General features: G+C 43.7%; 1 protein-coding gene across 2 annotated transcripts in view; it reads left to right on the forward strand.

Annotated features, from left to right (window-relative positions):
- COL22A1 (collagen type XXII alpha 1 chain) overlaps positions 1-14,994 on the forward strand; it is a 315,022-nt gene that overhangs the window by 268,137 nt on the left and 31,891 nt on the right. For both annotated transcript variants that reach the window (XM_072151139.1, XM_072151140.1), the window contains 3 exons: positions 1,098-1,151; positions 3,687-3,740; positions 4,658-4,711. In XM_072151139.1, coding sequence (XP_072007240.1) covers positions 1,098-1,151; positions 3,687-3,740; positions 4,658-4,711 — 162 coding nt within the window. The remainder of the gene's footprint in view (positions 1-1,097; positions 1,152-3,686; positions 3,741-4,657; positions 4,712-14,994) is intronic.

Below are 14,994 nucleotides of genomic sequence, written 5' to 3' on the forward strand. Positions count from 1 at the left end.
AAGATGATTTATTCTCAAGTTTATTTTATGTTTTTATGGGGGTTTTTTTTGTATTTTTTCACATTTGTTTAAAATAATTTACTGTATTTGCATAAACAAGTCCAAATGTTATAGAAGTAACTCACGGGACTGACAAACTGATGACTTAAATGTTACCATAGTAACAAAAAAAGATGAATGTAAATTACTGTGTATTAATATTAGGATTTTTTAGGGCTTATTCCCCTGCCCCCTGTGAGCTTATTATATTTGTACTACTGGTGGCCACTAGAGGGAGCATTATCATCTGTATACTGTATCACTGCAAAGCTCAGAATACAAAGGGAGGGTGGAGTGCCCTGCTCTTGTTCTCCTAAATACAAGAGAACAAATTTTTCAAATAGACAGAAGCCGTGGTAAGAAAACCAAAAAAGGGCTGGAACGGCGCTATTTGGACAAGGGTCTTCAAGAAGGTTAAAATGCTTTATTCCATAGTAGACGCGTTTCGGGCTAATCAGCCCTTCTTCAAGTACAATTGGATAAAATAGGAGGTGATTTTCAGCGGCAGCTTAATCCGCCAAACCATTATAACTCACTAGGGATGATTTTTGCTCCTCATGTCAAGAAAACTGGTGCCAAGACATCTTCAGTGTAGTTTAGAGACTAATTAGAGAATTGTAGAATTAGAGACCTAATTATATCGGGATATAGAGAAATAATAATTACTTTATATATATATATAGTGCACGCAGATTATGCAGTGCTGCACTGAGCTCCCAAATCAGACCTGTCCCCATGGGGCTCAAAATCTAATAACCCTACCAGTATGTTTTGGAGTGTGGGAGGAAACTGGAGGACCCGGAGGAAACCCACACAAACACGGAGAGAACATACAAACTCTTTGCAGATGTTGGCCCCGGGAGAAAGCATAGACTGGGCTGTTACTGTATAGGAAAATGCTATTAATGAGCAAGTGGCAAAGTCTTACACAAATCGATACAAAAGAAGCTTCATTCTGCATCATTCTGTCACTTGCTCGTTACCTCTAAGAATGCCATTATTTGTAATACAATTATTTCCATTACTATCACTAATTTCTTTATCTTGTAACATTTAAGGGTCCTGATGGATTACCTGGCGCCATAGGTCCTCCTGGCCCCACCGGAGAGACAGTAAGTTACACTGTGATGTGCATGGATTGTCTGATGTCTTACTGTGTGCATGCTGAGACCCCCGCCCGCTGCAAATGAATGTGAATGTTCTGAAGGATCTAATACTTGCTATAGAATCTCATATTGTAACATCTTGTAACATGACTGAATATGGGTCTCATCAACGCACGATGCAAACAAAAGCAATGAGCCCCATAGAAAAAACTAAAATAAAGCCTCTAGTACCAGACTATAAGAAGGTTATGCGAAGCAACCAACAAAAACAAATTATCCTGGACCCCTCCAGGGTCGCTACTATATGGACACCTGATTGGGCTCCTAATCAGATCCTTTCTTGATATAGGAAAATTTCAGCCAATCACTTGTAGGATCTGTGACCCAACTTGGCCAGCGATTGGCTGAGCAGGGACTAGAAGAAACCAGTAACGTTGGGTTTGAACCAAAGTGATGGAGAAATGGGGGGGGGGGGGGTTTCTCCTATTTTTTAACGTACTATTGAAAAGCTAAACACCTCTTTTCAGGACCTTTTACAGATGTAAGTGATTGTCAATAATTGGTACTGAACGCCAAACAAGGTGCGGTCCCTTTAAGAATAACAGCACTGGCAGAGCCTGCTAGGACCCAGAGGACACGATTTGGAGCAATTTTTGAATAAAGATCCTATCAGGGAAAGATTCTGATAATTGTCCAATGTCTAATATCAGAAGACTCAAGAGAAAGTCCCATCACCCATAAATGTGCTTCTGGCAGCTCCGCGGAGTCTCACTAACGACCCCCATTATAAAATAGATTGAAAGCTCCGTCACATCCGCAGAGGGTCACAGAACAACGTTACAGACAGAACAACGTTACAGTGGCCCAAAGGTCGGACGACAAAGACAAATCTAATTATAAAATTTCCTTTGAAATTAGAAGATTTCCTCTTTTTTTCGGGAAAGTTTTATAAAAGATCCTGAACCTTAAAAAGATGAGAAAATACAGACATATTCACTATAAAGTAAGTGGACTGTTCCACTGCAGGAGGGGGTGAAAGGATCAGTCCAATGTTTAAAGCAGGGAAGCAGGAACCCTGAGATATTCTATGTGACATTTGTGGGTCATTTTAAGATTTTAGGATATTAAAAAATAATTAGTGTCTAAATTAGTTGTCATCCAGATCTTCACTAACCCTAAGACATATAGGGGGTCATTTACTAAGGGCCCGATTCGCGTTTTCCCGACGTGTTACCCGAATATTTCCGATTTGCGCCGATTTCCCATGAATTGCCCCGGGATTTTGGCGCATGCGATTGGATTGTGGCGCATCGGCGCTGGCATGCACGCAACGGAAATTGGGGGGCGTGACCAAACGAAAACCCGACGGATTCGGAGAAACCTCCACATTGAAAAAAAAATGTGTCGCGGAACTTGCACTTACCTTCACTCAGCCCGGCTCGGTGTATTCCAGTGCGTTCCGGGGAACTTCAGCGCAGCAGCGCCACCTGGTGGACGTCGGAGGAACTGTCTTAATAAATCCCGGCCGGACCCGAATCCACCGCAGAGAACGCGCCGCTGGATCGCGAATGGACCGGGTAAGTAAATCTGCCCCATAATGTAAAATACAGGCGGTCCCCTACTTAAGGACACTTGACTTACAGACGACCCCTAGTTAAAGACAGACCCTTCTGACCACTGTGACCTCTGGTAAAGCTCTCTAGATGCTTTACGATAGCCCCAGGCTCCAATTGTCAATGGGGACATTTTTTTTTTTTTTCATTTTGATCTATAATTATAAAATATACAGTTTCGACTTACATACAAACTCAACTTAAGAACAAACCTATGGAACCTATCTTGTACGTAACCTGGGGACTGCCTGTACTACTATTTTGTAAAAGGCACATGCCGTAACAACAAGGAGACTCGTTGAAAACCGAAGTAGAGTTGATGTTACTTGGACATTGTAGATAAGCGAGGCAGAGTTACGGTGGAGCTTGAAGGTCCTGGTTTCACTAGCCTGGACCTTATAAAAGAGCTTTGTAGGAGCAAAGCTTGAAGTTCCTGGACTTAACAGGAACACCAAAACTTTTGATGTCCCATGTAATATACCGGTAGAAGAGGCTTTGTTCTTGGATGTATCTAATTGCTACGACTACTAGCAACCAACAATTGATACAGAAGTATGGAGGAGGCCAAGTCTTGAAGAATCTAATGGGTGTGGGACACACCCCAAACTCTTCCCAATGACGGATGGTGGAAAACCTAAGCACAACGTTCCGGTTTCCCATATGTCCAGTCAAGTATTTAGTAGGATCTGGCCAGAGTTTGTTCCCCGCCTTGAGAATACATAAGCAATGGCTAATTTCATGTGGTTGCTCTCAAGAAGAAGGGCCATAAAAGTTGTCCGATCCAATTCTTGTTGCCCCTGATCTGGGCAGTTGGGTATCTGTAGATAAATACTGTTATTGATATGATATCGTTATGGTTGTTTGGTTGATTGATTGATTAATGACCACCATGAACATAGTCCTCTAAAATTCTTGGTCTTTGTTTCAGGGGAAGGAAGGACCACCAGGACCTAAAGGTCCCCCTGGAATACCAGGACTGCTGGTGAGTGTGACATGTTTCTTAAAGGCGGAGGTTGACCAACCCACTTGGTTTACATCCTTTATTGTGAAAAGATTTTTGTAAGAGTGTTCAAAGCTAACGTTTAAAAGGAACATGTCTTCACAATTGCACAAATACAGCCAGTGACAGGTTCCAATAGAGCCCTAATAACTAACTGACAATTTTAGCTAAAAATAGTTTCCCTTCATCCACATACATCAACTTTATTATTATATTCCCTGGCATCAGAGGAGGCTTGCCCTGCTTGGCTGGCCCCTCCCATCTACTTCTCCCCATATCCCATGCCTCTCCTCAGCATGTCACGTGACCAGGGTGACATCATCACAGGTCCTTTAGTCTCCTTACATTATCTGTACACCATGCATATGTCTGATCACATGAAATCACAGCAGCCTCTTTGTGCTTTGCATTTACCTGCTCTGCTCTGTTTTGAGTTAAATATGTATCAGGCTTCTCATTGAATAGACAAAAAGTTAGAAAAGACAAAAAGTTTGGCCAGATCACCTCGCTCTGCACGGTCCTGCGGGTTCTGCATTTTTGTGACCTTGTTCGCATATTGGACATGACACATTAATTATTTTATGAGAAAATCTGAATCTGATTGATGTCCACCCATGGAAGGAGGACACACAAGTCTAACACTTGGCAAAGCTACAATCCTGGAATATAAATCTATATTTTTTAGTCCAGCAGCTCACAACATACGAAAAGGACTGATATCATTTATAACTTTTGTGAATAAACTTTTGTCCGATGGATTCCAAATTACCTTAAAAAGAAACGCAATCTATACAAATCTTCCCTAAAAGAATGATATATCTGCAAAGCTGCTTTCAATATTTGATGTCTCTTTTGCTGCTTTCTCTTATACTATAATCTCAATTTATTTTTGGTTTTAGGGCATCGCAGGCAAAGATGGAAAAGACGGAAAACCGGGGTCACCTGGAGAAGCCGTATGTCACCTCTATTATTAAGTAACAAGCAGAGACAGGGATATTTCCAAATACTGGGGCTGATTTAGTGGACGAGTCACAATGTCATCCTCTACATTGTCACCATTATGAGAATTTACACACCTGACAAGGGCACAGGACAAATGGCGAAAAATACTACACATTATATTCATATGTTATAACATGTAGGGTATCACAGGGATAGACAAACATTTTCATAATCTTCTGCATGTCAACAATAATCTGTATCACTGCACCCATATGTACAAGAATATAACTCCTATAATACTGCCCCCTATGTACAAGAATATAACTACTATAATACTGCCCCCCTATGTACAAGAATATAACTACTATAATACTGCCCCCCTATGTACAAGAATATAACTACTATAATACTGCCCCCCTATGTACAAGAATATAACTACTATAATACTGCCCCCTATGTACAGGAATATAACTACTATAATACTGCCCCCTATGTACACTAATATAACTACTATAATACTGCCCCCTATGTACAGGAATATAACTACTATAATACTGCCCCCTATGTACAAGAATATAACTACTATAATACTGCCCCCTATGTACAGGAATATAACTACTATAATACTGCCCCTATGTACAGGAATATAACTACTATAATACTGCCCCCTATGTACAGGAATATAACTACTATAATACTGCCCCCTATGTACAGGAATATAACTACTATAATACTGTCCCCTATGTACAAGAATATAACTACTATAATACTGCCCCCTATGTACGAGAATATAACTACTATAATACTGCCCCCTATGTACAAGAATATAACTCCTATAATACTGACCCCTATGTACAAGGCTATAACTACTATAATACTACCCCCTATGTACAAGAATATAACTACTATAATACTGCCCCTATGTACAGGAATATAACTACTATAATACTGCTCCCTATGTACAAGAATATAACTACTATAATACTGCCCCTATGTACAGGAATATAACTACTATAATACTGCCCCCTATGTACAAGAATATAACTACTATAATACTGCCCCTATGTACAGGAATATAACTACTATAATACTGCTCCCTATGTACAAGAATATAACTACTATAATACTGCCCCCTATGTACAAGAATATAACTACTATAATACTGCCCCCTATGTACAAGAATATAACTACTATAATACTGCTCCCTATGTACAAGAATATAACTACTATAATACTGCCCCCTATGTACAGGGATATAACTACTATAATACTACCCCCTATGTACAAGAATATAACTACTATAATACTGCCCCCTATGTACAAGAATATAACTACTATAACACTGCCCCCTATGTACAAGAATATAACTACTATAATACTGCCCCTATGTACAAGAATATAACTACTATAATACTGCCCCCAATGTACAGGAATATAACTACTATAATACTGCCCCCTATGTACAAGAATATAACTACTATAATACTGCCCCCTATGTACAGGAATATAACTACTATAATACTGCACCCTATGTACAAGAATATAACTACTATAATACTGCCCCCTATGTACAGGAATATAACTACTATAATACTGCCCCCTATGTACAGGAATATAACTACTATAATACTGCCCCCTATGTACAAGAATATAACTACTATAATACTGCCTCATATGTACAGGAATATAACTACTATAATACTGCCCCCTATGTACAAGAATATAACTACTATAATACTGCCCCCTATGTACAGGAATATAACTACTATAATACTGCAGCCTATGTACAAGAATATAACTACTATAATACTGCCCCCTATGTACAAGAATATAACTCCTATAATACTGCCCCCTATGTACAAGGCTATAACTACTATAATACTGCCCCCTATGTACAAGAATATAACTACTATAATACTGCTCCCTATGTACAGGAATATAACTACTATAATACTGCACCCTATGTACAAGAATAAAACTACTATAATACTGCCTCCTATGTACAGGAATATAACTACTATAATACTGCCCCCTATAGACAAGAATATAACTACTATAATACTGCCCCCTATGTACAAGAATATAACTACTATAATACTGCTCCCTATGTACAAGAATATAACTACTATAATACTGCCCCCTATGTACAGGGATATAACTACTATAATACTACCCCCTATGTACAAGAATATAACTACTATAATACTGCCCCCTATGTACAAGAATATAACTACTATAACACTGCCCCCTATGTACAAGAATATAACTACTATAATACTGCCCCTATGTACAAGAATATAACTACTATAATACTGCCCCCTATGTAAAGGAATATAACTACTATAATACTGCACCCTATGTACAAGAATATAACTACTATAATACTGCCCCCTATGTACAGGAATATAACTACTATAATACTGCCCCCTATGTACAAGAATATAACTACTATAATACTGCCCCCTATGTACAGGAATATAACTACTATAATACTGCCCCCTATGTACAGGAATATAACTACTATAATACTGCCCCCTATGTACAAGAATATAACTACTATAATACTGCCTCATATGTACAGGAATATAACTACTATAATACTGCCCCCTATGTACAAGAATATAACTACTATAATACTGCCCCCTATGTACAGGAATATAACTACTATAATACTGCCCCCTATGTACAAGAATATAACTACTATAATACTGCCCCCTATGTACAAGAATATAACTCCTATAATACTGCCCCCTATGTACAAGGCTATAACTACTATAATACTGCCCCCTATGTACAAGAATATAACTACTATAATACTGCCCCTATGTACAGGAATATAACTACTATAATACTGCTCCCTATGTACAAGAATATAACTACTATAATACTGCCCCTATGTACAGGAATATAACTACTATAATACTGCCCCCTATGTACAAGAATATAACTACTATAATACTGCCCCCTATGTACAAGAATATAACTACTATAATCCTGCCTCCTAGAGGTGAGGTTGTGCGTGGTTTGAGCTCCTGAGACCTCTGCATGTCTGGAGATAGCCCAGGGCGGGGCCACCCTGGGTGGGGAAGCTCCCCAAGCAAGGCCCAGGCTCCAAGGCCTAATCTGGCAAACAGCAACCAGCCAGCTAAAGAAAGGGATGTAAATCCTAAAGTCTTTATGGAAGGAAGCAGCAGTGGCAGCAGTGCAAGTTCCAGTAATGGAAGGACAGTCGGTGTGGAAGTAGGAACATGTAAGAACCTGGTGAAGCTAGGTATGACTGAAAGTAAAAGTAAGCTGTTGGAAAGTCCAAGAGCAAGAAACATGCAGAGTGTGCAGCAGCCTCCATCCCAGGCCTCAGGTGGACAATCCACCTCCACCCCGGGCAGGCAGAGAAGGACATCGCTGGAGAGACAGACCATCCAGGAGAACCTGCAGCAGCGAGTTATGTTACCAGCGGAGCGCACAAGGTCTGGGGGCCTGCAAGCTGGAAAGGAGACCAAAGGCGGCCAGGAAGGAACATCTAGAGGTACCACTAATGTTGTGTCTGCAAAACATCCGGGGCTCAATCGCCCATTAGCAGTTTGTGACCCCAGTGCAGTTACAGCGACCGCAAAACACCAGAAGTCCCAGGACTCTGTGCCAAAATCTCAGGGGCCAGGAAAGAGCGGTGGTAGTGTGGCTACAGGATCCAGGCCTGCAAGCAAACAGCACCCTAGCAGCAAACTGCAGCCCCCATCACCTGAGCTCCAGCTGGCCAGACAGATCCCAGGACTGGTGAGGAAGATGGAGACACTCAAAATCCAGAAACTTCACCTGCAGAAACAGATAGACTGCACTTACAAACTGAGGGCAGCAAACCCAGGGAAGCAGGTCCTGCTAGACAAGAAGCTGGACTCACTGGCCAAACAACTGGCTGACGTTGTGCAGGAGATGGAGGCCACCATTGAGCAGATGGGACCAGTGGGAGAGACATACAGGAACCAACAAAGGTTTGAGAGAGACCAGGCCTCATCATCCAGGTGTGAGACCCCGCAGCCCCATGTGAGACCCATACTGCAACCAGCAACACTGCCTTTTGAGGAGGGAGTCGTGTATAAGAAAAGACAGCAACAGCCAAGTCCTGCAACAGCTCCCAGTGATGCACCACACATCCCAGCAACCCATGGTGATGCACCACAAGTCCCAGCAACCACTGGTGATGCACCACACGTCCCAGCAACCGCTGGTGATGCACCACACGTCCCAGCAACCGCTGGTGATGCACCACACGTCCCAGCAACCGCTGGTGATGCACCACACGTCCCAGCAACCGCTGGTGAGGCACCACATGTCCCAGCAACCGCTGGTGATGCACCACACGTCCCAGCAACCGCTGGTGAGGCACCACAAGTCCCAGCAACCACTGGTGAGGTACCACAAGTCCCAGCAACCTCTGGAGAGGCACTGCAAGTTCCAGCTGTCCGTGGACTATTACCTGATAACAGCAGTGAAGTGGAGGAGGCACCACAAGTCCCAGGTGGCAGTGCACTTCAGGAGGACTCTGGACTCCCACCAGAAGGTAACTCTGTAGCACCTCAGGATGTATTTACACAGAACTGTGTGGTGAGGGGTGTATGTGAGCAGGACATTCAGGACTGTGATCTGCAGGAGCTTAATGCTCTTAATAGTGTTGCTGATATGTCTGAAATTGCTGATATTTCTGTTACTGAAGTGTCTGAAATTGCTGATGTCTCTGTGGATAATGTCCTAGCTGAGCAGGCATCTCAGGTGCAGTATATGGAAACTGGAGACACAGAGGGCCCTGATGTTGTTGCGGAGGGAGCGGGTCAATCTACGGCTGAAGAGTTCCCCCCCTTAGTTACACCACAGACAGCAGAGCCCCATGGTCCGGGTGGTCAGCAGCCCCCTACTACTGATGGTCCCCGGCCCACACATCCCCTACAGCAGGACAGGGGTCAGTCATCAGGGAATGCATGGAGTCGGGGTTCCCCATTTTTCTCCTCTAGCACCCATTACACCGGCCAGGCTTTCAAGAGGAGGAACGTTGTCAGGTTTAGGCATAGAGGGGCTAAGGAGGATCTGCCTGACAGGAGGCACGTGGTGAGGGATATGTTATGCACCCAGATGGGTTTCCAGCCAGCCGACATCCTGGCCGTAATAAATCTGCCTGACAGACAGGGGTATGACATTAGCTTCAAGCTGATGTCTAATCTGGACCGTTTCTGGGCTCAACAACCCCGTTATAGAGATACTGAGGGGTGGAACAAGTTTAGTTTCATTCCCATCTCCAAACTAGATACAGCGATTGTCACCATAATGTTCTGGAACGAGTCTGTCCCCCCTCAAGATATCATCATATGGCTCAAGAGACATTGCACCCTCATGTCAGACATGACCAAGACCAGGGATGAGGATGGGATCTGGACCGGGGGGTGGAGGGTCCTGGTTAAATTACATCAGAACCAGAACATCACCCATCACCTCCCCAACTCCTTCTTTATTGGCAGAGAGAAGGGTGTGTGTTTCTATGTCGGTCAGCCCAGGCTATGCTTTAGGTGTGGGAGATCAGGTCACGTGGCAAGTAACTGCACCACAGTGAAGTGCACCCTGTGCGGGGACCTCGGCCATGTGAGCGCCAACTGCCAGACCATCAGATGCAACCTTTGTGGTCAAATCGGTCACCCCCACAGAGACTGTCCTGAAGCCTGGCACAACATCTGTAGGGACCTCCCCGATGAAGACCTAATGGAAGGGGCAGATGTACCAGAAGAGGAGCAGGAGGAGGAGGCCCTATTGTCAGGGTCAGTGTGTACTGTGCCAGAGACCCCAGATATTAGTGGTGCTACCCCGGACCATCCAGGGACAGGTAACACAGAGGGAGACATGGAGGTAGTGGAGCAGCCTATAGAGCAGCCAGTGCCTGTCCCTTCCCCCGAACTGACACCGACCACTGGGGGAAATCATAGTGTTAAAAAGAGGAAGAAGGATAAGAGCACCAGAAAACCCGAGAGTGCGTGGACCACCGTCCAAAAACCCTCTAAAATGAAAATGCAGAGTCAGGCTGATGTTACTGTAACCACAAATAGGTACAGCGTACTGTCCGAGTCAGATGGAGAGGAGGAAATAGAGAGAGAACTGAAGCGCATGATGGAGGAGTATGATGATGATCCAGGGGGGGATCCTCCCACAAAAAGGAAACCCCTTCATGCCGAGTCTCAGTCAGTATGGGATATGGAAACCGGTAGTCAGGAAGATAACTCTGACTCTGACTTATGATGATGGGGATGGTCTTTCTTCTTCTTTTTCTAATGGCAGACTTCCATCTTACTGTGATCACCAGTAATGTAAACAGTATTAGGGCTAGAAGGACCAGACATGTTGTGTATGATCATCTAAGATATCTCAATGCCGATGTGTTTTTCTTACAGGAGACCCGTTTAAACACCTTGGGTCTCATGCGAGAGGCGGAGAGAGATTGGCAGTCTGGTCCTTCCTTTTGGTCGCTGGCTGTGGAGCCTTATGCCGGGGTCTCCATCTTGTTTAACACCCATGATGTCACCGTCCACAGACTCACTGAGATATCGATGGGACGGTGCCTGCTGCTAGAGGTCACCATCAGAGGCAGAAGACTCCGGCTCATTAACATCTATGGCCCACAGACAGTGACCGAAAGGACTCAGCTTTTTAACGATGTAAAGCCTTATCTGTTCACATCAATTCCTGTCATCATGGCCGGGGACTTTAATGCCACCACTACCACCAGGGACAGGAACAGTAGGCCTCTTACCAGAGACTGTAAGGTCCTTAACAGTATTATTCAGCAGGCTGGCCTGTCTGATGTTTTTGTACAGGGTGGTAGGAGTCCAAAGTTCACCTACACCTGTGCAGGACGCAGCAGCAGGATAGATCTCGCTCTGGTAAGTCCTACTGAAGCCATCAGTGAGAGAATGGAAAGGAATGTCCCATATTCGGATCACTTTGCCTTATATTTTTGTTTGGGTTCCTCTAAGTATCCTGATGTTGGAAGAGGACTATGGAGACTAAATTCTAGTCTGTTAGATGATATTTCTGTCCAGGAATACATTTCATCTTTTTTGCTGCACCAACTGGACAGAGTGGATTTTTATGACAACATGGCTGACTGGTGGGAGGACGTCAAGGAGGAGATCCGGTCCCTCTTACAGAAACTGTCAATTAAGAAGGGGAGAAGTAAGTACAGCCAGTATCTGAGACTGCGTAAAGAATTGGAGTCACTCTATTCGGCGGGTGGGGATGACCAACAAAGGATTGACCGGCTGAAATCTGAGATAAGACAGTATCAGTACAGTAGGTACACCTCCCTGGTAGTGGAAAGGGACTATGGAACCCGAGGGGCACCGGATCCATTTGAGAATTGCCGGGAGCGTGTAGAGAAGAAACTGATCGCAGGTCTCACTGACTCCCAGGGTGTTTTACAAGAGTCTCGGGAGGGTATCCTGGGAGTGGTGAGATCGTACTATACTGACTTGTTTCAGAAGAAGGCTTTGGATAATGAAAAAGTGACCCAATTCTTGGAGGCAACTCCAGGCCCTGATACTAGAGAATTGGACTTTTCTCCTTTGACAGCAGAAATAACAGTGGAGGAGATAAAAGAGGCCATTGATAAGTTACATCTGAAGAAGGCACCAGGTCCAGATGGTATTACAGCAGAATTTTATAAGAAGTTCAGAGACCTCTTGGCTCCAATCCTTGTGGATGTTTACAGAAATTGTCTAGAAAATCACCTGATGCCTCCATCCATGAGGGTCTCATCGCTAATTCTGCTGTCCAAAGGGAAAGAGCCAAGTGACATCAAGAACTGGAGGCCCATCGCCCTCTTGAATGTTGATAGGAAAATTCTGGCAAAAATCCTCTTTTCTAGATTAGTCTGTTTGTCCCCGGCACTGTTGGCAGGCTCTCAGTACGGCACAGTAAGAGGGCGGAACATCTCTGGAGCAGTCCTCTCGATAAGGGAGATGTTTGAGAGATGTAAAGCTCTGAGGTGTGGGAGATATGTTGTAGGTCTGGACCAGGCTAAAGCCTTTGACAGGGTTGACCACGATTATCTATGGGCAACTTTATCAAAGTACGGTATTCCGGGAGAATTTGTGGATTGGCTGAGAACTTTATATAGAGAGGCGAAGAGCTTTCCTCTGATCAATGGTTGGCAGGGTGACACTTTCAGGGTAGAGGCGGGGGTGAGGCAGGGCTGCCCCCTGAGTCCACTGCTGTATGTGTTTGCTATAGATCCATTCCTGAGATCACTGCAGCGGTGTGATTTTCAGGGGGTGCAGGTCCCCCATTGCTTGCCCCTGGATGTTGTTGCCTACGCGGATGATGTGACTGTGGTGATATCTGAACCTCGTGAGGTGGAGATGTTGTCTGCAGCCATCAGAAGTTACTCAGAGGCCTCCGGGTCTCTGGTCAATCTTGAGAAGAGTCAAGCTTTCTGGACATTGGATACTGCTCCTGGCTTTGATCTGCCACAGTTTGTAAAGGCCTCCACCCATATTAAAATCCTTGGGGTTAAATTCGGGAGGGAAGATAATTCTGCACTAAATTGGGGGGAGAAGTTGGAAGCCGGAAATGTAAAGGTTCAGCGATGGAAGAACTGGAGGCTGACCTATAGAGAAAGGGTTGCTCTGCTGAAGACTTACCTGGTCCCTGTCTTCCTCTACGTCTCTGTTGTCTTTCCTTTGCCAGAATCTTCCTCCGCTAGGCTCTTTAGCCTGTTCTTCCAACTTTTATGGGGGAACAGGTTGAACCCAGTAAAAAGAGGGATCACCTACCTGCAGAGGAGAGAGGGTGGGCTGGATATGTTAAATCCAAGGGTCTTCTTTGACTCAGTGTTTCTGAAAGTTAATTTCGGTAGCCTGGACTCAAATAATGGTCTCCTGTGGGTAAGTAGTGTCAGGGACTGGATATTGCCTTTTGCAGAGTCTTGGGTGCGAGGCGGCAGTCTCAAGAGGGGCCGATGGACTCCTGGCTTCCTCCCCCAGTATCTGGAGTATGGTCTCAGGTGTTTACGGAAATGGGGGATAGATAAGTCTTTTATTGAAAGTAATACCAGGAGAGATCTGTACTCCAGAGTCTGTAGGACCTTCTATTCTCTGCAGCTGGCACTTCCAGACTGTCCAACCACCACCCTAAAGGACAGCCTGAGGTTTCTGAATGGTCGGAGGCTGCCCCATAAGTTTCGTGACATCGCCTGGCTCTCATTACAGGGGAAACTGTTTGTCAGGGGGAATCTTAAGTTCCTCAGTATGGTAGATCGTATGTGTCCCCTCGGGTGTCAGACAGAGGAGACTATGGTCCATTTTATATCAGAGTGCTGGGGTGGACGGAATATCTGGCGTGACATATCCACCAAGCTAAGACTAACATCACTGCAGTCCCTCAGGTACCCAGAGATCCTCTATGGTGTGACACATACTGTAAGTAACACCAACCAGGAGACCATGTATATAGTGATCCAGGTCATCAAGTACTACCACTGGCACATGAGAACCAGAGTGTCCATCCATAGCGAGGACTTCCACCATCATAAGGCCATAAGTCTCATCATGTCCGAGCTCAGGTGGATCCGGTCATTAGAGGTCAGGAAAAAGGGGGAGAATATAAGACTTTGGAGGAACATTCATCTGGAGTGAAATATGTCTGATTATATAATGTGGAAGCATTTGTTTTTTTTCTGTTTTTTTGTTTCCCTTTCAGCTAAAATGGACTCTTAAGTTACATTTAATATACATTTTATTTTTTATGAACATGTATGATTTATACTGAATGATCTATGATTTATTTTGATGGAAAAGTATTTCTGTATTTATGTTTGTTTTTTACTAATAAAAATTGCCCCCTATGTACAAGAATATAACTACTATAATACTGCCCCTATGTACAGGAATATAACTACTATAATACTGCTCCCTATGTACAAGAATATAACTACTATAATACTGCCCCCTATGTACAAGAATATAACTACTATAATACTGCCCCCTATGTACAAGAATATAACTACTATAATACTGCTCCCTATGTACAAGAATATAACTACTATAATACTGCCCCCTATGTACAGGGATATAACTACTATAATACTACCCCCTATGTACAAGAATATAACTACTATAATACTGCCCCCTATGTACAAGAATATAACTACTATAACACTGCCCCCTATGTACAAGAATATAACTACTATAATACTGCCCCTATGTACAAGAATATAACTACTATAATACTGCCCCCTATGTACAGGGATATAACTACTATA

The sequence above is a fragment of the Engystomops pustulosus genome, chromosome 5 (genome assembly GCF_040894005.1).
Source record: "Engystomops pustulosus chromosome 5, aEngPut4.maternal, whole genome shotgun sequence".
Taxonomy (NCBI): domain Eukaryota; kingdom Metazoa; phylum Chordata; class Amphibia; order Anura; family Leptodactylidae; genus Engystomops; species Engystomops pustulosus.